Consider the following 25,804-nt stretch of genomic DNA (forward strand, 5'->3'; position numbering starts at 1 on the left):
AAAGTGTTTTGCCATCCACCCTCCCCCAGGGTCAGCCCTATCCTACCGTATGTCCTACAGAAGAGAGTAAGTACTGCTATTTTCCAGATATATGACCTAAAGTCAGGACTCTTCTTCATTATTTTAAATATAATCACCTTATACTTTCCCTAGACAGGACTATCCTGAGATTTGCCATGCCTTGGCTGGGCTCCAGTGCCTCTGATACAGAGCTGCACCCCCACCACCTCCGCAGGAGAGTTAGTCTGCCAAAATTTTCCCTGGGCCTTCAGAAAGCTCTCGTACCAGATCTTAGGGATGACTCAGCAAACAATCCTTACCTCTCCTACACCTCCTCTCAAAAAGGAAACTAATCCAGACGCCTGAATTAAGATAAAAAAAAAACCTCAGAAACCATGCAGCAATATAGGGTCATGGAAAACACAGAAGCCTTGAAAAAATAGAAGAGCTGGAAGAGAAGGAGCAGCACAAGGAGTTACTCAAGACATAATGTGGAAAAGCTAAGCTGCTTCAGAAAGCTGCTTCTGCCTTCTCTGTTAACAGGCAGAGCAAATGGTCCTGTCCTTTGGATTTAATTAAGGCAAAGAACACAACTTCAGGGATACCTCAGACTTCTTGTTTTAACCAGGAGATGAAATGATAAAGTATATGGACAACTGCTTTAATTTCCTATGGTAATTTGTATGTTCCTACATCACAAACTGTGTTAAAATAAGGATATATAATGTTTATATTGTGTTACACATTTTTTTTTTAAATATCAGTGTTAGTTATTATTTATGTGCTTCCTAGCATAATTATTAGGTTTTGACTGTGTTCCAATATCTGGACCAGAACATTTGATGTTTTGAGTTCATCCAGACAAGTATAAAAATGCCCTGGTGTATGTGTTGCCCAAATACAGCAAAAGAATTTTCCTAGTCACGCTAAGCATGCTGGCATACTCTGTACTCTCACAAGAAGCATAGATCAACAGAAAGACTGGCTTTATTGCTTTATTTTTTTAAATAAAATAATTTCCTAGTATTTTTCTTAGTTGCTTAAGCACATTAGGTGCTCTAATACAAACCAAAAGCACTTAAAACTCTGAATAGTGCCCCTTTGTTACAGTAACAAACCAAAACCAACTTATCTAAAGCAGGATTTGGGATTTTGCTATTAAAGTGCTGCAGCGGAGTCACCCCAGAGACAGTAATGGTCTGCCACAGCTCCGTAAGACAATACCCTAATCCCCTGGACTTTCTTAAGCTAATTTTGGAAATTGCTCTGCCATTTATAATGCAGCACTTTGTCTTTACATATTTATTTTCTGCTGCAGCTAGCAGTAATTAATGCTTTTTGGCACTCCGTCACCCTAGCAGTTGTTTGATTTTGGTTTTGATGCTGCCTGTGGAAAATGTGACATTTTAAAGTAAAAAGAAAGGAAAGAAAAGAAAAAAAAAAAAAAAAGAACCAAGTACAGAACAATGAGAGACTTTGCCCTCATGTGAAGGCGGCTCTACCAGCACGGAATAGATGGACCAGCAGATGTGAAATCAAGGGAGGCTTTCCGGTGATCACTGAATCATTTCTTCCTTTGTTATCGCTACAGGGCTTCCTCTCAGCCAGTCAATAGTGCATTCAGGATACGGCAAAAAGGCCAGATCCCATTCACCGAGGAGCCCCAATTAGCCATGTGTACCAGGGGACCTTTTCACATCTAACACAGTAACATTGTACCAGAATAAAGGTTATCCACTTACAAAGGCGGAGGAATGAAAGCAAACTGGAGCACGCCCATGTACCACTTTTAGGGCTATAATAGATTTTTACTGTGTGCATATCAAGATTCATTTGTGCTTCCCTTCTCCATCAGATAAGCTTTGTTCAACAGGATTTTCTCCTTGCTTTTATTGTAAAAGAACAGAACATAAATTATATCCAGGCCCTTTAAGGAAATGAATACACAAGTGTGATGCGAGTAAAGCATACTGAATTCCCAAGTGGAAAAGCCACACTGTCTGTGGGGTTATTGGATGAGGAGCTCCAGATAACTAAGACTGAAAACCCATTCTGACCTATTCCGTGTAAGCTGCCTGAATTCTACCCCCAGCCTCAAAGGCAGAGAAAAAGATGAAGAAGTGCTTTGGCCTTAGAGCTACAGAGGAAATTAGGCAGGCATTACATGCAGCTTTCACGGACAGATGGACTTTGGCAGAAAGAGGCAGTTACACAGGGCTAACAAACCGGAGCAGCCGCCTCTGGCTCTTCCATGAGCACTGGTCCCTGGCCCAGGACAGCCTGAACCCCATGGCTGCAAAGGTCTGATACCCGCACCCCGTACTGGCCCAAGGGCAGCCTGGTCCCCATCCAAGACAGCCACACACCAGAGGAAAAGTGCAGAACTGTGACTAAGCATCCAACTCCTGCTGTTTCTACAATGACTCTTGGTGACAGCTTACTCTCATTTTTTCTTTTCCATGAGAAACAGAAACCAGCTCTCCAGATAACAAACCTCCAGCATAATTACATGTTAAAAATGAAGAATGAAGACAGCAAAAGCACCTTCCACCCTTAAAACAACGCCCCTCACCCAGTAATCCCTCCCAGAGAAGTACTGGGAAGAGGGTTTGGTTTGGTTTTTTTTCTTTAAGGCAAAAGAATAAATGGAAGATACATATACACAGGATTTGTTCTGCAGGAAACCTCTTCAACTTCAATGAAGACAACATCATAACATGACAGGTTAAGGCTCCAATAGATTTTTACTGCAGATTAGTACTTGCAAGGTGACCTGTTACTTTGAGAGGTTGCATAGCTATTGCCCATAATACTCTAATTTCTTTGTTGTGCTGGCCTAAAAATCTCTTCTGCTCAATCCACATACCACCCAGCAATAAACCCTGTCAGGCCGTAATAACTCCCCAGGCCTTACTTACTGTGCTACGTTAGAAGACCAGATGATGGAGAATAGAATACATATTTTATTAATCTCTTTCTGCCTGTTCCAAAGCATGCATCTTACTTCAAATGATGCATCCAGGAACACAGGACTTCCTTTCTCAACTAATAACAACAAAGAAAACCTACCTGTGCTGGAAGAAGTCTTTCAGTGATTTTTATGAACTTTGGAGCCTGCATAAACTGGAACTGAACAATAAAAATGCACAACAGAAAATGTTGGCAATGTTTTCTATGAAGCTGTGTATACAAAATTTGCAGTGAAAAGGGAATAACACTGCTTTTGAAAATGCCTGTATCCAAAGCTCAAACTCTATAAGGAGTAACTCATATTATAGTTGTAGCTGTATTCCAAAAGGAGGTAACAGAAATAAGGACTATATAGATTTTTTTTTTTTATTTCCAAGATTACATTTGACATCTATTTAAATACAGTTATAGTTCAGTTACCAGTTTTGCTTGAATTAAGCTAGTTTATTACCACACAGGAAAACTTTGGAGAAGCTAAAATATTTCTGTGGGAATATTAACTACTTTCTACATCATACCTCCAGTATTTTCAATGAAATTTGAAAGAAAAAGGGAAAAGACAACCCAAGACTCCAAGTAAGTATAATCTCACAGTTAACAGAGTTCAGGAGTATTCAGTTAGGTTAAAGATAGTACTGCCTTTAAAGACAAGTCAATACTTCCATGTGAAATGCTTTATTTTACATCGGTGAGGGATAGATTTTTTTGACTTAATTTGTACTCCTCTTAACACAAAGGTTACCATAAATTTCAGGGTTTGAAGTTTCATTACTTACAGTTTCAGACAGTCCCATCTCAGCTGTTAGAGGTGGTGGAACATGACAATCACACAGTGCGCACAGACAGCTTGAACAAAGCAAACTAATAAAAAAAAACCCTGAATGCTACGATAACAGTCTGCTATGGCCTATCAAGTCACTATAGGCATCTAGATTGAAAACACTAACTAGATTTTTTTTTTTTACTTACTATACAAACCACAGATTGATTCAACTACACAATAAAAAAAGTCAGTTAACTAAATAGCACAAGCTTTTACCTTTTTGTGCCTTGAATATGAATTCTTTCTCTAGACAATCTTAGCACTTCTCTTTCTTTGCTCATATTTCTAGCATAGCTCTATTTTCATAAGTCATTAAGCCACTTTCTTCATTTATGTGAGTCTTTGAGACAGAGCATTCATCTTGATTAGTGACAAGCAAGAAAGCTACCTCGCAGCACAGTACAGAAGACTACCAAGAACACATTAGCTGCAAGCATTACTGTCATTTTTTTCTACCCAAGACTTATAAACTCATGTATTCTTAAGTACAACTGCAGCATAATTTCCTATGTCCTCAGAGCTAACTATATCTTTCAGGTAGAAGCAGACAAACTATGTATTTTATTAGCAAGAACACACATATCAGAAGCCCTCAGCTACAAAACCTCAGACTCATGTCTTTTAATTTTCAGCATCCAAGAGAAAAGAGCAAGTTTACAAATAAATGCTCACACACACTACAATAAACAAAACCCTCTAACCTCCTTATATTAGGCAACAATACCTTTTCTTAATAGCTTACCACTTGAAATAAGTAACCACCTCCTCTCAGTAAATTACCATACCCCATCTCTAAGTAGACACAGCTGAAATTCAGACCCTTGGTTTCTGTCACCTGTCTCTTTTATTCTCATCAAGGAGATTAAGTTACCTAGTTAAGGTGGAGTTTTTTTTCACAATGCCATTTGGAAGACAAGAGAAGCAGTAAAGTAAGGTAGCTGTTGTGCTTATTTGTTGTTCAGATGCCTCTATACTAAACAAGTAATATAGATTAGAGTATATCTGTAGAACAAATGGTATGCGTTGTGGCTCTGATGAAAAAAGAGTTCCTATTTTCATTGCTGTAGTATTTGGTTTAAAGTATTTCAATTCTAAGGAACTTTTAAAGACTTAATATTTTTTTTTTATGGTACAGTGCCTCTTGTGAACAGGGAAGCTGTGATTCCTTATTTTCCTTATTCTATATTCTTCTAAGAAAGCTATTGTAGACTGGGAGGAGACAGATATATGTGAAACTGTACTCAAACAGACAGGAAAAAAATAAAGCCCTTACTACAGTATCAAATCCATCTAAACAGAAAAACAGTTCTGGGGGAGTTTTTCTATATGTTTTTTTTTTTTCTTTTTAATGTAAGCTGTATTTTTGATTACTTGACTATGTTGCAATTTTTCCGGTGTTTACATCTTTAGAACCAGGGCACTACAGCTCCTCTGTTCTGGAGCAACCAGAGCACCCTCCCTTGGTTTCCTGTATTTCACGGTAAATACTGCTGAGGGAAATGTACCTGTTCGAGGAGAGACTTTTCTTTCAGGTTAAGTGCTCAGCCTTTTTGGGGAACTGAAAGAGAACAGAATAGGAAAAAGGATAAATAACTAGCAGGAACACAGTGATGTAGTTCTTAACATCTTAGATGTAGCTTTTAATTAAGGCTTTTATTAAAAAAAATTTTTTTTTTAGCAGTATTTACTGTAAACTTCAATTTTAAGTCAGGCTTCTCGGTCAGAAAGAATTCTTCATTACATTCTTTGTACATTGATAGATAAATTTCATCTCTTTTCTTTCCCTGTATAATTATCATGTGTACCTCCATGGAAAAAAAACCTGACTTTGTATTCTCTTCTTCTCAAAACCAAATTCAAAACCTAGCATTAACAGTATAGTTTGAAGTGCAATTAGGGCTTTTGCTAGCCTGGAAATGTAAGATGTTGCATCGTGGTTTTGGGAGTCATGTCTTGGGAGAGGAATTGTATAGCTAGCAATAATGCTTAAAATAAATGTGTAGGACTCTTTCAAGACTATTCGATTTAGCCACGTTAATAAAAACTGTAAAATGAGTGCAAGCCATCTTTATTATCCTACTTGGTGCAGTGAAGGTTACATGGAAGTGGTCTCTGGAGGGAAACAATGCAGAATCAATGATCTGAATACTATAATTTTTTTTATAGGTTTGGTTTGATTTTAAGTACAGTCTAATTAGTACTGACTTGCTTTATGAAGTTTTTCTTCTACTGTAGCATTTTTTTCCTTTCCACTCTTCTCCAGGTCTCCCTCAAATCTGAAAGTCCATGTCTAGTTCGGGTATTACAGAAAGAACACTTTCATCTTACTACAGCAGTTTTCATCTGCTGTAATAAGTCACAGCAGAAGAAAACTCAGTCCTAATTTCTTAGTAGGTGAACTCTGCGTGAAGGGTTGCACTGGCAACATGCCAAAGTTTTAAGAACTACTTCTAACTTGTGATAAAGAAACTGTGTACAACAGCATTTGTTGTACCTTCCTTATTAGAGGAACAGTTGCTGCTTGTTTCAGTCTCACTAGCAACAGAAGCGTGAAATTTAGCTTTGCCTGTGACTGATTCCTTGTGTTCCGGGTCCAGCCAATCTTTTCTCAAACAGATTTGAAGAGAAGTCTTGGGGAATTGTCAACATCAGTTACAGTCATGCAGACTCTGATCCTATAATTGGGTGCCACTTTGTTCCTTCATGTAAAACTTCAGACAATTGCTCAGGTTCATGAAGTCAAGCAGGCAATTCGATGTTAGATTTAAGAAGAACTACTGTAGTGACTTATTAGGAACAAATTTTGTATTAAATGCTTTTTCTTTGATTCTTTTTTTTTTTCTTTGTCCAGGGAGTATTCTGGTATAAGAAAAGCATGTTGAGTTAGAGACATATTGTACTTTCTTTTCTCTTTCAGAAGTTCATTCAACTAAAGATTCAGAAATCAGGTTGATAGTAATTATCACTTACAGGTACTACAGCATGTCTAGCAGATCTGATTGCTGTACATCGCCTTTTGACTAATTGATAAATATTTAACTGAATTTAATTCTTTTGGGAGTATTTTTAGACAGTAGCATAGGCTTGTTTCCTTTTTATGGTTGCCTACTGTGGTATTTGTTGTTAATGAGACTCATCTTGTTCTTATTACTATTGCCAGTTTTCTAGCACAATTAAAACTTGCTGGGTTTTTAACATACAGAGAACTTGGGTTTTTCTTTTTTATTGTACTCAGGTCATAATTTGTCACATTACCATGTGATACCATCAGGCAGAATTAACTAGTCCCTGGGTTCCCTTTATTAGAATTAATACTTTAATTACAGGACTGTAATTGCTAAGCAAATACAGGTGCTACAGCTGACAAACCTTATGCCTGTCATTATCCATACATAGCCTTAGCTTGGTTACATTATGTTACAGTTTCAGCCCTACCTAATGCCAAATCAAGGGGTTCAGCCTGAAAATTTACCAATGGTAATGACTGAGAGCTCAGAATATGAGAAAAATTAGAAGAGCAAACCAAGGCAGCAAAACAAAGGAAAAGAATGGGTTTATAAAGGCACTAATGGACTCTTAGATTCCCATTTTGTATTTGCTTACACTTTGTATGATTTTTCCATAAATGACTAGGAGATAATGCAGGGTATCTCTAGCAGAGGTGGTTCACAACTTCCTTTTATTTCAGCAGAGCTCTGTATTAACACAGTTACTGATAGACAAAAGCTGAGTCCACAAATTTGGGTCCTCAGCATGCAAAGCAGACTAGGTGTAATCCTGTTATTAAACCAAGCAAATGCATGTAGGGTTCAGCTAAGTTGAAATACCTAAACTGAATAAAAATAAGTAAAAACAGTAGCTGAAGTGCAAATCTCTTTCTAATAATCTGGGGTTTGTTTTGATGTGGCATACACAATTAGCACAGCAGAGCAGTATACAAGTGAAGGCAATCCTTTATTAGTCTAGATCTTTAGCAGAATAGTCTTTTTTTTTTTTTCTTTTAAATCACTTCCACCTGTGGGAAATGGAAGAGGAGGACAGAAGGGCTTTCTGAAAAAGAAATGCTTAGCTGGCCTGCTAATGTTGAACCAACTTTTCAGCTGTGTTGTTAAAGCTGCACTGTTGGAGAGAATGCTCTGATTCTTGGGAGAGTTGAGAGTGAGGGATGGTCAACACCTGTGGGCAAGCGGGGAGGCACAGCCTTCCAGGTTTTTACTGCAAAGCACTTCGGGCAAGCATCGCGGGGAGCTGCTGCTTCCCGAATGCAGGCGAAACTGCCTTCCGAGTGGAGGGGTTTATTTGGGCAGAGAAAGGAGGAATACCAAGCGGCAGGTACGCAGAGAGGAAGGAAATTTCATTTTCCTCCAGAAAAAAAAAAAAAAAATGTGTGAAGAGTTTGGCTGCCCGAGGGGGTGCTCTGCCCCTGCCGCCGGACCTGCTCCCCGGCGCGGCCACTAGGTGGCGCCATTGCGCCGCGCTGCAGCGGGCCCGGCAGCGGCGCGGTCGGGTCGGGGCCGGGTCCCGCGGGGGCGAAGCGAAGCTGGCAGCTCTGGGGCTGGGGAGGTGGGGGGATGTTATTGCCCTCTGGGGAAGGCGTGGAAAAACCGGAACCGGTTGTAAACGCCGTCTGGAACAGTGAGCAACGGGTGGGCCCGACGCGTGCTGCTTGCGGGGACGCCAAACACTGAGGGCTACCTCCACGGAGAACCGGGGCTTAAAAAAAAAGCCTGCAGAGCTCTAAATGCAGGCTAAGTCCAGAGCTAAAACACTGTAATGCCTTTTACCAGGAGCTTTTCCACTTTTAAAACTGCCACTCAGCTCTCAGTTTGCAGCTGGATGTCCAAGGCCAGATGTCAGCCAAGTTATCTGCCGCGCTGGCTTACCGATGGCTCGCCGCGTCTCGATCAAGCTCTGCAGAACTGTATCTCCTTTATGAGGCTTTTGGAAAAAAAAAAGGTTTGATGGTAAAGCAGCGTGACACAAAGTTGAGGAAAGATTACACCCTGTGGCCCAAAAAAATCAAGAGCCAGGAGTGTAGGGTTTAGTGAGCTACTTAACCTGTGAGGTGGCAGCTGCTGGGGCAAGTTTTCCTTTGGGGATGCTGTTGGAATGCATTTAGTAAACACTGTCAGCGTGCTGAGAAACCTGAGGCTCAGGAAAGCTTTTCTCAGAAACAACTCAGTATCTCTTACCTGAAGGATGTAAGAATAAATTTTAGTACTTCTCTGTATATGGATTTTAATACAGCAAAAACAATGCAAGATTGTATTTTTAAAACTTGGGCAAAAGTTACTAATACATTATGCTTTTCTAATTATGTATGCTGTTTGCCAACTTTTTGCGTTTCACTTATCTCTGTACCATCACCAGAGTGGTTTTAGATCAGACTTCCACGAGATCGATGTTTTTGCAGATTATAGGTTAGCTTCTTGTCACTTTAATTACACCTGAACAGACGCGTATGAAGCTGAAATGCTTAATTCGATCATGAGTGAATGCAGGTTTTTGGCCAGAAGGGCACATACCGTTTTTGTGATTGTGTAAGAGTTTTTAAATGATACAATGTTGTTTTGTGACTTCTACAAAGTAAGTATAAGACTGAGAAGGATCACCTGGCTCCTAACAGTTCATTCCACCAGGGGCTGGGCTCTGGTCTGGAGAGATAAGCTTTATTTTTCTTTTTTATGTCTTGTTTTGGGGGAAATGTGGGGAGGTGTGTCTCTAAAGCATTATTGTAATGTTGCTTTGCCGTTAAGCTGAAAAGCTCCATGAGCATATCCAAATCTTGCCTCTGCTGTGCCCTACTGTGCTTCTGAATGCATTACTTAGCAATTTCTGAGTGATTTAGGCTAGCCCTCTTACTGCTTAATGAGAGCAACTCTTCAACCAATGCATGTACATCAAGAACAGATCTGATGATACAAAATATTCTTGAATGCTCATGTTCTTGTAGTGGTACTATTACCTATGCAAAATAATTTTTAAGTTAAGACATGAAGAGTATATTGGTGCTAGCTCCTTAGGGCTTGCCCTTGAAGAGAGTGACCACTATAAAATACACCAAGCTCGACAAGATGATTTCTGCTGTGTTGCTTTTCAAAAACCTTTGAGAGTCAACAGTCCAGATCTTAGAGCCAAAAAGTTTTTCAAAAACTGACAAAGAGCTTTTGAGTACTTTATTCTCTAAGTTCTGACCAATGTTAAGATCTACCTGTTATTACTCTAGTAAAAAAAAAAAAATTTATTACACTAAGAACAAGTCTTACAATAAGTGAATATAAAGTTTCTCAGTGTTTACACCCTTGTAGTAGTAGTGTTTTTCACCTGTGCACCTGTAATTTTATACAGAGTTAAAGGCTATCTATGCCACATACCTCTCATTATCTCGCATTAAGGCTATAAATGCCCTTAAGAAATCTAAGATTTAAGAGCCTGAGAGTTGAAGGTGGAGCATACTTAGGGATATCAAGCATGGCAAAGCATACCTTATTAACAAAAGTTATTTACTTAAAAAGGCTGGGAGGATTACAAGTTGTCCTTGTATCAAGGCTAAAGCAAACAGAGTGGTTTGGACTACTTTGTGAAGTAGAGATCAGTGTTGCTACAGAGGCAGCATGAACTTTTGCTCTCTATCCCCAGCAATGTACCCAGTTCCGCTAGTTCAGGTGCCAATAGCCAATGCGCTGTTCTCAACACTATTTTATGCAGTCCTGGGTTTAATGCTCCCAAGAGGATGGTTGTCAGAGTTAACCTGAAAAGTGGTTTCTGTACAGCTTGTGTTTGGGAAAGCACAGTCTTGGATTGGGAAACTGTAGCAACTGCATAAGCGTTTTTTTTTTCCTTGGGTTTTCTTATTTCTTAAAGTGAGTTGTTTTCATATTAAACTATATTGAAGTATTTTTTTCTCCAAATGACAGATTACCATGGTCAAATGCAACTTTGTACCTGTTTCAATGTATCAACAACAACAAAAAAGAGGTTGCTCCTGTATTTTGGCTTTAAAACTAAAGAATAAAAACTTCCCAGAACTTCATAGAATACTTCACACATTTTCTGGTAACAGCCTCTTCCCTGGTCTGAGATCAGAGCTTCAAGTGAGCCAGAGAAGGAAATGAACTGAAGTATCACGCTGGTTTAACTAGACTGTTTTGGGGACCTCTCAGATCTAGAAGGCATCTTCTCGCTTTTGTGCTTGATAAATTTAAGGATGCACCTGGTAATGTTACTGCTAAGCTCTGCTGGACCTGAGCCAGCCGCCTCCCAAGTCTGTCATCCTCCTGAGCTGAATTCTGAATCCAGGGATCTCCATCTGGAGAGGTGAGTAATTTGGATGCATGGGAGTTGCTAATTTCTCCCTGGGTGGCTGCAAGAGTTTGGGAAGTGCAGTGCTGACACACACACAGTGCCAGCTGAGTTTAGCAGCTCTGACTGAGCGCTGCCTGAGCTACAGGTTAGGTGGTGTTTTGGAGAGCCGTATAGTACTTGTCGTTTGCACAGTTTGTCATTATCCTTTGTAACTATATTGACATGTATATAAATGTAGTTAATTAAGGTCAAATAAGCATAAAGTTCAAAGTATTAAAAGTAACTAAACTCAAGTGGCAAGCATTTCCCTCCCTTGATGGAGTTTACAAATAATTTTTGTTAGTTACTGTCTTGCGCTAGTTGTTGTCCAAGAGATAACAAAGATGCGTAAGGAGTGTGCGTCTGCGGACTTTCAAATCTTTTGCGTTGCTGAAGGATTAAGAGATATTTCTAGATGTTATTAGCCACTTGACTTCAGTGGACAAAGGATTCTGCACACACCGCATGTCTCCGTATTTCTTCCCATCAAGCTCCATGTATGCCACACTGTAGTCATCTGCTACATCAGGGATTCTTCTGCCTACATGTTCAAAAGAGGAGGATACTTGATTGACCTGCATACCCTGTGATTTTTTAAAAAATATCTGCTATGCAATTTTCATTATTAAATGTTTGTATTGTCTTTGAGAGCTTGGGCAGGTAAGTCATTCTTGGAAGAGTAAGAAAGGAATTTGCCAACGTTCCTTCAGTTTACTTCTGATGTAACAGTCTTACAGGTGGTTTAACTAATAGCGAAAAATAGTAAGCATGTGCTCATGCCTTGTTTGAAGCATACTGATAGCGTTGTCTAATAATAATCAAGAAGGATGATGATTTCCTCATGCAGAACTTGAGCATTACATTCAAGTGGTCTCTTTTTTTTTTTTTTTCTTTTTTTTATCCCAACCATACATGCTTTAAATGCTTTAATTGAATTAAGTAATTTGTATTAGGGCACCTGGAGAGAAATCTGACTGTTGACACAAAAAGCTAACTGCCATGCCAGGAACATACACTATTTTGAAACACGGTTAATACTGTAAATAGCAAATATTGTCATTCTAGTATGTGTTTTCAATAAACACATTGAAATGGGACTATAAAAGGATAAAGAAAGCATAGTTAGGTAAGTTTCTTCTGCAGAAGTTGTAAGTAGTCAGTGATTTTTTTAATTTAAATTTTTTTTTTTTTTCCCCCACGATTTTCCTTATCACCCCAGCTAAGGTGATGGCTATTTAAAATTCTCTGGACTGTTACGCTGGCCAACAGCTGGTGTGTCTACACAGAATTATCTCTATTTTGCTTGTTTCCATTTAATGCTTCTAGTGCAAGGCTTTCATTCAGACTGACCTGTTGTTTTTTAAAGCACAAGCATGTATCTGTGAAGAAAACAGATTAATTTCTGTGTAGTCTGTGCCACCATGGACTTCTGTGTCCTATTGCTGTGTGCATTGCTAATGAGCTGAACCTCACTCTCCGAGATCTAACAGAGGAAGTGAAAAGAAATAATTTACTTCACTAACTGGAATTACTGTTTACTGAAAGGTAATGAAAGGTACAAGAATTCAATATTTTTAGAAAAAAAAAAAGTGCGATTTATGAGACTGTTGTGAGGTCATACTTGACAGAGAAGTAGTTCTGAAACTGGAAAATCAGGCTCAACAGTTGAACACAATGGGAAAACTGTCACTGTGATGATAAGGCATATTTCATCTCTGGGCACTTTCTTCCTCAAATGTTTTTTTTGTCAGTAGTCCACGAGGCATTGCGGAGAGTCAGGTTTAATCAGCATGCAATAAACCTTGGCTGTTTCTTCATTTCTGGTCTTTTACAGATTGTGATTTTGGTAGCTGTCAGAACAGAGAAGCATGTGGTGAGTCTGGACCAACCACAGCAGAAAAACTTGTCCAGTTCCATATATACCTGTGGCAAAGAGATATGCCTTCTGATTTTATTCTTTCTATTGTGGTATTGCACATTCTTACTTTTGATAGAAAAAATTCTTAAGTGTTGGCTAAAATTTTTGTTTCATATCTATGTAGTATCTTTTTTAAGATAATGAATGTGATGGTCTAGGTCTCACTTGTTAAGCTTGAAGCAAATTTTTAAAAAGCTTGAATCAAAATTGCCCATTTTCCTATATTATTTGCTTGAGACAGTAGAGAGGAATTATGGAAATCACTCTTAGTGTATTATGCTTATTTTTGTAATGCTATGTAATGGGATTGTCTTAGCAGACTGGGAGAAAGAACTCTGGTTTTGCAGCTGTATCATTGCAAGTTGGGGATTTGGTGTGTATGGGCAGGATGGGGAAAGTAACATCATGTGAAGGAATGATTTGAACTGCTGTTCAAGGTCTTCTGCTCCTTGCTGACAGCCTGTATGTCAAAAGGAACAGGAGCCAACTGGTAAACATGTTACATTTCTCTCTCTCTCTCTCTCTTTTTTTCTCTTTTTTTTTTTTTTTTAATTAAAAAGTATTCTCAGTTCATCATCTCTAATGTTCTCACTTTAAACATTTTGACCCTATGTTTGCTTCTTGCTCTACAAACAGCACCACCTCAATTAAGCACTTCTGCTGTTTATAATGTCTGAAACTTATGAATGAATCATCCTTGAATTTTCCTTGGAATATGTAACTATATTTTTGAAAGTTTTACTTTTTAGTATTGGAAATGAATTTTTCAAGAAGATCTCAGTACATATTTTTTTCATATATCTACTGAAGAAAAATATTTTTAATTTTGTTTGAGCTTCCCTCAAGCAAAAAATGGATATGCTTGTAGCTGGAATTGGCTAGAAAACATTTGTAATGTCTTTAACAGTACTTGCAAGCTGAGGTCATATGGATGTTCCATCCTCATACTTCTGCTGTTACATTAAAATAAGATAAGCATGCTGTAATTCCTGCTGCAAAACCATTGCCTGACCTTTCTCTTAAAAGAGCTGTCTTGTTGGGAGCAGAACTAAATGGTGACTATGCAGCTATAGGAAACAATGATCACACTACCCTGGAATTGTGCACTGTAATCAGAAACAGCATGGCACAAAGTTGAAGCTTCAAGATGAGAATCTTGTACAGAATAAGAAAGCATTAGGAAATGCTTCCTGTCTGAGCTTATTTTAGCAATGTTGGAAATGCCAGAGTAGGTGTGACCTGTGTTGCCAACACAGTTGCATCAGGTTATCCAAACCTCCTACAAGCAAGGCTGAGAAATGTTACTTGAAAGTAATTTCTAAGTCTCTCTCTTCTTCTTTCCTGATAAAAGCAGTTCCCTTTGAAACCAATATAGACTTACAGAGTGTGCATGTGAGAGCAGAAGCTGGCCTATAAATTAAAGCTTTGATTGCCTTTCAACGTGTTTTTCCAATAAAGTAGTCCTGAGGTGATTTCTGTGGTGTTGTGATGAGTGAGTCTGACACCATTATGCTAAGATAAATGCAAGATATTCAGAGTAAGTGAAGTCTGCCCAGGAGGAAATGGGTAGTAAGCTGGCTGGGGTTCCAAATTATCAGGTTATCATGAGCAACATGTGGTTGCAAACATAATGGTTCAGAATTTCTCTTATAATCTCTGACATTCATAAGTACTTGGGGGGGAAAAAGAGCTCCTTATGAGAATATATATCTGTAACAAATTCAGGAAAAGTTCAATAGAAAATTAATTTCTATACTTTAGTTACAAATGAGGAGATTTTAAAAGTGTTACAGTGAAGGAGGAGTGGCAACTGACAATGCAAATGAAAGAGGATGATGAGGTAGAGTTAGTGAAGGACAGAGGAATGTGCTGAAGTTCAATTAAAATTGTAAGCAGCTCTTTGAAAACACACTGAAAAATTAAGTAGAGACTGGCAGTGTGTGTGCAGGATGACTTAGAGCTGTGCATTCAAAAGAAGTGTGGAGAGAGTTATTGTGAAGAAAACTTACTGGCATTGTCTTCTTACCTGAAGCTAGAAGTGGCTAATGAAAGATCTGCTTTCCTCTTTTCTCTGTGCCTACTAGAACACCAGCTCTCCCTCCTGACACTTGCATGTAGTTTTGAATCTAACACTTGCATGTGGTTTCTTCTGCTGAGAGGAAACAACAGGGAATTTCTCACTTGGATGGAGGATTTCTTAAGGGCGTTTGCTAGTATGACACTTGTTTGGTCTATTGAGTCTATATTTGGACTTGTCAGAAGCAAGGAAAAGGCAGGCAAACCTATTTTACCTTCTTTTATGGAAAAAAAAAAAACAAACCAAAACAACAGATTAAAGCAGATTAAAGAATCGTTCAGCCTTTTCTCTCAGGATTGCTAAGCTAGGTGTTTGCGTCCACACAGGAAGAGTGCCCCGTTGTCACAAATCCCACGTATAATCCATTGATGTGTTGGAAAGCGAGTGGGATTTTATTTGTAAAATTGAAAAGTTTCTGGTGTGAGTTTCAACACTTGAGCAAACCATTGGAACCGCAGAAAGCTTGTGTTGCACCGCAGGCTGACACTCATTCTGCTCCACAACACAATGAGAAATGTCCCAGCTTTGGTATGTTATGAGTAATAGTGCAAGTCACTTCATTAGACAGTCTTGTGGGGCAAAGTGGCCTTGCCCCAGAATCAGCCAGTGTTTTTGCACTCATGCTGTTTTGATATTACTTCATTTGTATGCTTGCTTGATTTAGAACATTTACTTATAATTGGAGATGGCTACAGAATGAATACTGTAATACTATTTCTTACTTTTGAATGATAGCTAGCTCCTTAGGAGGTCAGGGATGTACTGTGCTCCTATCCTTTTTTCCTACTGTTGGAATTAAATAGGGTTGTTGAAAAGCTTTGTTACCTAAACTCCTTCAGTGGTAAACATTTGTTTAAATGTTTACTACAGACCTAAAGCAAACAGTCTAAATGGGGGGGAGAGGAACCACTTAGTTTCAAATTCAGACTCTGTCCTTTTGAGGTCAAGGCTTTGTTCATATATCTCCTTTTCTGGTTTCTCCTTTATTCGCTTTTCTTCCTTCATTGGAATAATTTATGCTTCTGGAATAAATATTAGAATCATAGAATGGTTTGAGTTGGAAGGGACCTTCAAAGGTCATCTAGTCCAACCCCCCTGCAAGGAGCAGGGACATCCCCGACTAGATCAGGTTGCTCAGAGCCCCGTCCAACCTGGCCTTGAATGTTTCCAGGGATGGGGCATCCACCACCTCTCTGGGCAACCTGTGCCAGTGTTCTACAACCCTCAGTGTAAAAAATTTTTTCCTAATATCTAATCTAAATCTACCCCCCTCTATTTTAAAACCATTACTCCTTGTCCTATCGCAACAGGCTTTACTGAACAGCCTCTCCCCAGTTGCTTTTTTCCTTCTGGAAAAGTAACTGCGTGGGAGTTTTGTGGTCACTTTGAGGCCAATTTCAAAATAGTTTTTGCAAAGCTTTTTCTTGTGCAGTGTGGTATCCCATCCATTTTAAGAAGGAAAACCAGACTTGCTTCAATTTCACCTAAAAGGAAAGCTACCAGATCTTGGAGGATTGTTTGTATCTACAGTATTTCAGTAAATTTTCCAAAGGAGTACAAAACCAACAGTTTTACTAGTTACTCTCTTAATACTGTGAATCCGTGTAAATCCTCCACAATAATTTGAACAGAATTGTCTCTTCACATTTTATTTATTCTTAATTCCCACAGGAAAAGAAAGAACAATAAAAAGAACAGAGGCTTTCTCCCTCCTGGTAAGCATAGTGTGCTTCTCTTAAATAATCTGTGAAGGGGAGCCGGCTCTGGCAGAAGACTGCCAGAAGGTAGCACTGAGCTATGCAGTTCATAGAGTAACACTGTTGTTTGGTTTGGACAGGACTTCAGGAGCTCTCTAGTCCAACCGCTGACACACAGCAGGGTCAGCTGTGAGCTCTGAATGGGTTACCAAGGTCTTTATCCTGTGGGACCTTGGAAAGGGATGGAGACTGCACAGCTTCTCTGGCGAACCTGCTCCACTGCTTGGACATCTTCACGATGGAAAAGGTTTGCCCTTGGTTGAATCAGAACCTCCCCTGCTTTAATTTAAGACCACTGCCTCTTGACCTCCTGCTGTATAGTTCTGTTAAAGAGCCTTATTCAGTTGTTCCAGGGTGATAAAAAATGTTAAGAAGGCTTGTTCAGCCATTTTGTTTTGCAGGTATTGGCTGCTACTGTGTGCCCTCCGTACCCCATGGCCATCTCTTTTTTCAGTCTGAACAGATCCAGTTCTCTCGTTCTCTCCTAACATGGCATTTCCTTTAGCCTCCCTGACCCTCTTAGCAGCCTGATAATGCAACAACAGTGATTGCTAGAAATTGTTTTTTTTTCTCTAAGTAAGTCTGTTGGAAGAAAAACTTCCAATTCTGTTTGTAATAAGACTTAATATCTCTTGTGTTTTTGTAAGAATGGAGCTGTGGGATCTCAGGTCTGCCTTAAAGTCTTATGAGGAGCGGCTGAGGGAACAGGGATTGTTTAGTCTGGAGAAGAGGAGGCTGAGGGGAGACCGCATTACTCTCTACAACCACCTGAAGGTGGGTGTTGTCTCTTCTCCGAAGTAACTAGTGATTGGACAAGAGGAAATGGGCATAAGTTGCAGCAGGGGATGTTTAGGTTGGATATTAGAAAACGCTTCTTTACTGAAAGAGTGATCAGGCACTGGAACAGGCTGCCCAAGGAAGTGGTAGAGTCACCATCCCTGGACGTGTTCAAAGAACTGTGTAGATGTGGCACACCAGGACATGGTTTAGTAGGCATGTGGTGTTAGGTTGATCTTGGAGGTCTCTTCCAACCTTATGATTCTGTGAAATACTAGGCTTATCTTAATTTCTAAGTTACCTTGATTGTCAAATAAAGCATGCTTCAGTCTGAGAGTCCCTGGTTCTGGCCTGTAGCAGTAGCATTTACAGTCTACAAACTCTGGTGGCTCTGGTCTGTGGGGCGCTTGTGAGGGTAGGAGGGTACAGCCTACCCAGGCCGTGGCCTAGAGTCTTGGCTGGAAAATCATGAAATGCAATTCTAGTCAGAGCCTAATTCACCCTGTCATAGCTCGGCTGTGTGGTAGAGTCCAAAGAACATGACTGAGCCCTGGAAAAAGAGCCACTAAAGACCCTTGAGGCTTCTGAGCTCCTTGGGGCTCTCCCTGAGGAAGGTGAGTCATGTGCAACCTTCGTGTTCGAGGGAACAAAAAAAAAAATCTACGCTCTGGAAGCAAGTCGTCCTGTTTGATACAGCTGTTGCTGCTGGGATTTCTCAGCCCGGTGAGGTGTTCGTGCTCCAGGGAGAGGTGGGTGCTCCATGGGCTGGTGTGGCTGCGGGGACACGGGTAGCGCCGCTGCTCGCAGGGCAGGAACTTAACCCGGGAATACATCCTGGGTAATGAAACTGTAATGCCTTAACGCCTGCTGCTGGATTTGGAGGCTTTTTGTTGCCAGATTGTCCAGTTATAGTATTTGTGTAGTAAGTGCACTGGAACTTGCTTGATTTGGATTACATGTTGGTTTTTTTTTTTTTTTTCTGCTTTCCTCTTGATAAACAATCTTTGCTAACTGCTTGCGATTTGGTTGTTTGGGTTTTTTTTTTTTTTTCTTATGTCTTGCTGATTCTTCTCCGCGTTTTCTTTCTCCAAGCTGGCTGCTGCTCCCGGTTTCCCCGGCGGGCCTCGCTGGGAGGTGAGGCTCTGCGGCCAAGGTGTGAGAGGGGGCGAGCGGTCGCCTCCCTGTCAGTATCCGGCCTTCGCCTGGAAACCGGGAGAACGCCTGTATTTTAACACCTCGTTCCCTTAACTCCCCGCTACACACTCCATGCCGGCTCGCAGGGCCGGGCCGGGCGCGGAGGAGGAGGAGGAACAGTGAGGAGGGGCGGGCGTTGGGGCCGGGCGGCCATCCCGGGCAGCGCCTCTGTGGCGGCGCGGCCCGGCGGACAGGCGGACGCTGCCCGGCAGGCGGCGCTGTAGCCGCCTGCGCCGCTCTCGGCTGCTCTCGGCGCTGCGCTGCGAGGAGCTTCCCCCCCCCCGCTCTGTGTCCGCCATATTGGCGCCCGCGCCGCAGCAGCTGCGCCTTGTTCCTCCATCTCCTGCCGGCGCGGCCGAGCGGAGCCTGAGCGGGGGAGGCGGAGGAGGAGGAGGAAGGGACGTCCGCGCCGCCGGGCGGGAAGCGGGGCGAGGAGGCCGTGCGCTGCCGGGAGGAGACGGAAACGAGCGGGGCCCGCGTCCCTCCGCGCCCGCCCCCTGCGCCACCCGCCATGGCGAGGAGGCCCGGCGGCCCCTGAGCGAGGCGCACACGCACGCACAGACCGAGAGTAGCCCCCCTCCCGGCCGCGGCCCGGCTCGGCCGCCATCAGCGGAGAGAAGCCGCCCGGCTCCCGCCTCCGCCGCGACATGGAGGCCGTGAAAGCTTTTAACAGCGAGGTGTGTAAACCCCCCCCCCTCCCCGCTCCTTCCCTTTGGGGTCGGGGAGCGGGCGGGGTTCCGGGGCCCGGCGCCTTCCCTGCCGCCCCCTCCCGCTGCGCGCGCCTCGCCGCGGGGAGGAGGCGGGAACGGGGGGGCCTGGAGGGGCGGGGGGCGCTCCCGGGGACTCCCCCTCCGTGTCCCGGTGGGAGCGGGCCGTTGTCGCCGTCCCTGGGAGAACGGGAGGGGGGAGAGGGTCATGGAGACACCCCTCCGCCACCACCACCACCACCACCGCTCCTCCTTCCGCCGTGAGGCTGGGGGAGGCTGAGCGGAGAAGAATGGGTCTGGCGGCGGGCTGAGGGGGAGCGGAGGGAGCGGGAGGAGGCCGAGGCGGAGGAGGAGGAGGCCTGTCTCCTGTTCTTGGCGTGCGGTGGGGCGGGTGATGCCCGGCCAACTTCACGCAGCAGGCGGAGGAGGCTGTGCGGGGCGGCCGGGGGGGGGGTTTGCTGGATGGCCGGGCGCGGAATCTGTGCTCTTCCCCGACTCCTTCACCTCTTTCACAAGCGCACTTTAACACCTCGTGGAGTTGTTTAAATCTGAGCATGGGAATACAAAGGCCTTCGAGGCTCGCCTCTGTATTTGAGAAGAGTATATTCGCTGTGGTGAGGATGTAAGCGGACATTTCTTATGTGCTGCACAGAGGTCAGGTCCTGCAGCAAAGCACTGTGCTGAGAGTGGGTTGCAGCACCCACAAACACATGCTTACAAGCTCCGGTATTGACACAGCACCTAGCCTCTCTTTTGTGCCGGTAGTTGATGTTTATTTTAGAGCAAGATAGTTCTTGTGGCAACTCTACTTTGTTCCTCTTCATTGTGAGAGTTTGTATTTTGAAGTTAATGTGAGAGCTAGGGAGTCTGCAGCCTGCTCCTATGTTGGAGCTCTGGGTTGCCCTCTTGCAGCCCTCAGTGGGGATCTACTACAGTTTTAATGATTTTAAGTAATACAATGCTGGTTTGGGTTTTTAAAATATTAGTTTTGCAGCGGAACAATGTGCCAACCATGTTGTTTCTACAAGCCCCTATAAGATAGGTGTTTAAAATGGGCAGGTACTTTCTAATAACTCAGGAGCAGTTGAGCAGACATAGCTGATGTGCAATTTTAGATGTTGCACTTTATGCAAGTTGAATTCTTAAGTAGAAGAAATCACATTGCAGCCACTAGAAGGAAAATAAATACTAGAAACTTTTTTTCCCCTGTTTTATTGTTTGATTGGCTTGTGTGCTGTATTGTCAAGTGGGGAAAAGGAAGAGTTTAGTCAGGGGAACATAAGTAGATTAGAACCCTTTTCTCATATATACACCTAGCGTGAGCAGCCGTCTTCACTTTCACACTGAAAAGAAACTTCGGGCTGACTTGCTGAGCACTCATGTATAAGTACTATAAAAATAATTAACTGAGGACTTAAGGTGAGAACCGTACTGAAAAGGAGAGCTTTAGAATATGCCTCAAATCTTCCAACTTCTGACAACGCAAAGTTTACTATTTTTCAAGCAAAGAAAATGCAGAAGATCAGGCAATGACATTGTAACCAACTTATCTCCTATGGTATAAATAGACAGCTGTCTTTTTTTTTTATGACTTCTCTTTCAATTTTGTTTTAACCTGTGCCTCATTTGAGTGCTGGGCTAAGCTAATACAAAGGTTTTAAAGATGCTGTGGCTAAGCCCCTGGTCTAGAAGTAAATGGTACAAGACTTGCTATGTTTGAGGAATCCCAGGTGTTATTGCTAGCCAGTCGTAACACCTCTGTATCCAGTGCAGAACTTGACTTTAACTTAACTTTCCATCATTGTCTCTGGTCTGACTGACCTATACACATTTTGCATTTTAGAACTGTGAAATGATAAATAAATATTTAAAGTAGCTGAAGGGTATGAGTCCAGTTTGTGCTGTACCTAAATGCTTTTGATTAATTTACAAAATATTTGTACTGCACTTCTAAAAATCCTTTTCTTTGTTTATATTATGTTTTAAGGTCATGTTATACTCTAGAAATGACATCAAATTTCTGTTCTAGAGATTCTTGGCTTAGAATAGATGTACATTATATTTAGCAGCAGATGGAATAGATTAAATTGCACAAAAATTTTTACCATGCTTTATCTTATACAATTTGCATTCAGTTAATAATTTTACAACAGTTTATGTAAGTTACTGGTGAAATCCAGGTGATGCTTTAGGAAGAATATGCCAGATACATTTAAACATTTAAGTCTGCAGATTGGGTACTTCTAGGGCTGGGAGTGGTTTTTTGTTTGGTTGGGGTTTTTTTGGGTTTTTTGGTTTTTTTTTTTTTTTTTTTTTTTTTTTTAAGGAAGGAGTTGTGTTTGGATTCTGCAATGAAGCTAAAATGAAGGCAGCTGTCCATCTCGGTAATATAGCTTACTCCAAATGTGCGTGTGAGCTGAGCAATGTCTTGTATTATAGCTATCCTGTATGATAGAATTGAAGTGATTAAATCAGCTTGTTATTAATTTGATAAGAAAGAAATATATCAAGTTTGTTTGAACTCTGACTGTTGGAAATAATGCTGGCTATTGTGGAAAGCTGTTCAGTGTCTGGCAATGATATGTGGCATTGTCAGTGCTGTACCTAATCATCTATATAAAATTAGCCCTAACATTTAAACTATTGGAAAAGATAAATTTAGAGATGAGAAATAATCACACACCTAAGTAAAACATGCTTAGTATTGCTTTCATGTAATGGTTGATGTTTTGCTTTTTGATTAAAACTGCTTGGCAACTGAAAAATAGAATATTATATGATTGAGTTAATGTACCATTGAGGTAATTGGCAGTGTTTTATACCACACAGTTTGTCATTTGCTACAGTTGACATCATGAAGGCTAACCATTGCAGAATCATTTTCCTCCAGGTCTCAGTTCAGGCCCTGAGTTTTTTTCTGAAAAGCACAACATGAAAGTCAAGAACAGGTCTTGATAGAAGAAAGTGACTGTAATGTTTCTAAGTGCTTACATGTTCTATAAAATGTATTTTGTTAAAAAGGAATTGAAATGAACTAGAGGCAAGCATTATAATTTTTTTATATAGTCAGTTTGGTGTTAAAAGTCTTGCTATCAGCTTCAAATCTAGCCATTCTCACATTGGTTTCAGGTACTGTACTTGAAGTTGATTTTTGGTGCTGTACTCCCCAGAGTTTCCTTGGATTCATAGAACGGTTTGAGTTGGAAGGGACCTTTAAAAGTCATCTAGTCCAACCCCCCTGCAAGGAGCAGGGACATCTCCAAACAGATCAGGTTGCTCAGAGCCCCAGCCAGCCTGGCCTTGAATGTTTCCACCACCTCTCTGAGTAACCTGTGCCAATGTTTCACCACCCTTATTGTAAAAAATTTTTTCATTATTTCCAATCTGCCTCTCTCTGTTTTAAAACCGTTACCCCTTGTCCTTTCACAACAGGCCCTGCCAAAGAGTTTCCTCCCAGCTTTCTTTTAAGTCCCCTTGAGGTACTGGAAGGCCGCTCTAAGGTCTCCATGGAGCCTTGTCTTCTCCAGGCTGAACAACCCTGACTCTCTCAGCCTGTCTTCATAGGGGAGGTGCTCCAGCCTTCTGATCATCTTCGTGGCCCTCCTCTGGACCTGCTCCAACAGATTCACGTCCTTCTTATGTTGGAGGCTCCAGAGCTGGACGCAGTACTCCAGGGGGATCTCACCAGAGCAGAGTAGAGGGGCAGAATCACCTCCCTTGACCTGCTGGCCGTGCACCTTTTGATGCAGCCCAGGCTGTGGTTGGCCTTCTGGGCTGCAAGCACACATTTCTGGCTCATGTTTAAGCTTTTTGTCTGCCAGCACTCGCAAGTCCTTCTCCTCAGGGCTGCTCTCGATCCATTCTCTGCCCAGCCTGTATTTGTGCTTGGGATTGCCCTGACCCGTGTGCAGGACCTTGCGCTTGTCCTTGTTGAACTTCATGAGGTTTGCATGAGCCTTTTTGCAGTGGCAAGCTGTGTATTTCCAAATTATTTTTCACTTCATGATGTGGAGAATGTGTGCAGACAAGAGTGAAAGGAGACCAACGGATGCTTTAATTCTGAAACACATTTAATTACTTTAAAATTGATTTCATTATGTATCTGTAGAATAAATGTAAATAGTTTTACATCAATAGTCGTAGGACTGAAATTTAATTTATCGAAAATGGAGGTCACAAATTAGTTTTAAGTACAACAAAAACTGAATATTTGAAATAATACTTCGTTTAGCTGTGTTAACTTCATCTTTAAGTATTGAATAATGGGAATCTGAAAGGACACTGATTTAAATTTTAAAGGGCAAATTCAGCTTAGATGCTTATTTCTTTTAAAACTACAATAGTAATTCACTTATCTAGTTGAATTAAATATAACATTTCTAGTCATTTAGAGTTTCTCAGTATCTTTAGTTGTATACAGGTGCAGATCTCTTCATATATGAGCTTCATTAAATCTTGCTGTCCATAATGCTGCCCTTAGTGGGTTTTTTTTGCCTTGGAAATAACTTATATTTTAATTACTGAGCATTGGAGTATAGGTGCACAAAAGTACAGACATGTATATCAAATATTCTATTTTAAACAACTTTATTAAATGGCATATTCTAAGTCACTGAGGAAGCTTTTTTTCACAGAAGAGTGCCAGTTGATCCCCAAAAAGCTACATGGTTTGCCTCATGAAGATGCTAAATAGAGATTGATGCTGAATAGCTGGGGAGAGGGAAAAAAGGATGCTCTTTGAAATGAGGAGGCAGGGCTTTGATTAGTGTAAGTAGTGATACTAGCAGTTACATATGAGGAATGGTGAAAGGGCGTGTAAACTACTCCCTGGCAAGATATTTTTCTTATGTTCTGCTGCATGTTTCACGTTGGCTGAAACACCTGAAACACCTACGGAGCTTTTTTCCTAGCTGCTGAGGAAGTGAGAAAAGTTTTGTCAGTTTCCTCTTCTCTCTTGCTAATGTTTTACTTCGTGCAACCTTCTTTCATACCCTCTGCTGTTTTGAAGGATTCTGCAACTATGCGATGTTTAAAGCTTTCTTCTTTTCTGTTTATTTGATACCACATTTATGGTCTGATATTTGTAAATTTTTGTTGTAGCAAATTGGGATGAAAGCTTTTTGGTTTACCTCTATTCTTATTTTTCAGAAGAAAATGTTAACTCAGTGGTATTTGCCTGGGGACACAAATACATCTGAAAAGGTGTCTCTGTTTTTCATTTTTAACTTCTGGAGAAGATGTGAAAAAGATCTTCAGTTTTATGTTCCTTTATAATCCCGTAGTGCTCCTCAGAGGAAAAAAAACCAAAACACTGAATCATTATAAACTATTTTAATTCCCATAAGAAATGGCAAAATATGTTAGAATTTGTTAATTTCCCTTTTGCTATCAGGAACATTAAGAGCAGTATCGATGAAATGTAAATATTTCACTCTGTTGTGTCCCAGCAGGAGTTGAACTTTACTGACTCTCAGCTATTTACTTTTTGTTAAAAGGGCATAAGGAAAGAAAGCTCTTTTCTCTCCAAGATACAGTAAATATTATATTGATGTTCACCTGATTAATTGTCTCCACATGTGCTGAATAAATGTTTACAGTTTTAATATCCCATTTTAAAAGACTAATCTGACCTTAAACTTTCACCAGGCACAGAATCTCAACTTCTGGTCTTGTTATAGGCATGATCGTGCAAGGCTGTGTTAAAGGCTCAAAATGTTAGGGGTTTTCTTGTACATATCTTGCTCAAGGATCTAATTTATTTTTGAAGTGGTACAGGACAGACATTGATTGTTTTTCTGCCTTCAATACATACACTTTAAATTTCTTCTTAAACTGTGGTCTATAGTAGATCCCTGTGAGCCTGGGAGGGTACTGTAGCTCTCCAGATTCTGCCAACACTGGAGTTGTAACTGGATAGTTACAAGTATGAGTGTCAGCCCTGCTTGCTGCTCGTTTAGAGAGCAGCAAGCAGCAGTGAACCATTTTGTAGTTTAAAACAAATGCACTTCTGAACTCTCATGACTTTGGATCATTTTATTTTCACCTACTCACTAAGACCATGCCTGAGGCTACAATCTTTGGCAAAGTACTTGAAATTATCTTAGCAAGTCTTGTTTGAGTTTACCATCAGCAATCTGTTTTCCTGTGGCAGTTGTAAAAATGGAGTCTAGGAATCCAAATGGCTTTCTTGCAGAAAACAAACAAACAAACAAACCAACCCATTCAGAATGAAAGTAT

The 25,804-nt window shown here is 41.0% G+C and overlaps 1 protein-coding gene across 4 annotated transcripts in view; it reads left to right on the forward strand.

Annotated features, from left to right (window-relative positions):
- The first annotated feature begins 19,160 nt into the window (after positions 1 to 19,160).
- SCAF8 (SR-related CTD associated factor 8) overlaps positions 19,161 to 25,804 on the forward strand; it is a 171,319-nt gene continuing 164,675 nt past the window's right edge. For all 4 annotated transcript variants that reach the window (XM_086743406.1, XM_086743404.1, XM_086743403.1 and 1 more), the window contains exon 1: positions 19,161 to 19,537. In XM_086743406.1, the coding sequence (XP_086599532.1) occupies positions 19,508 to 19,537 (30 nt within the window). In that variant the 5' untranslated portion in view covers positions 19,161 to 19,507. The remainder of the gene's footprint in view (positions 19,538 to 25,804) is intronic.

This window comes from Chlamydotis macqueenii, chromosome 3 (genome assembly GCF_036417535.1).
Source record: "Chlamydotis macqueenii isolate bChlMac1 chromosome 3, bChlMac1.mat, whole genome shotgun sequence".
Lineage (NCBI taxonomy): Eukaryota > Metazoa > Chordata > Aves > Otidiformes > Otididae > Chlamydotis > Chlamydotis macqueenii.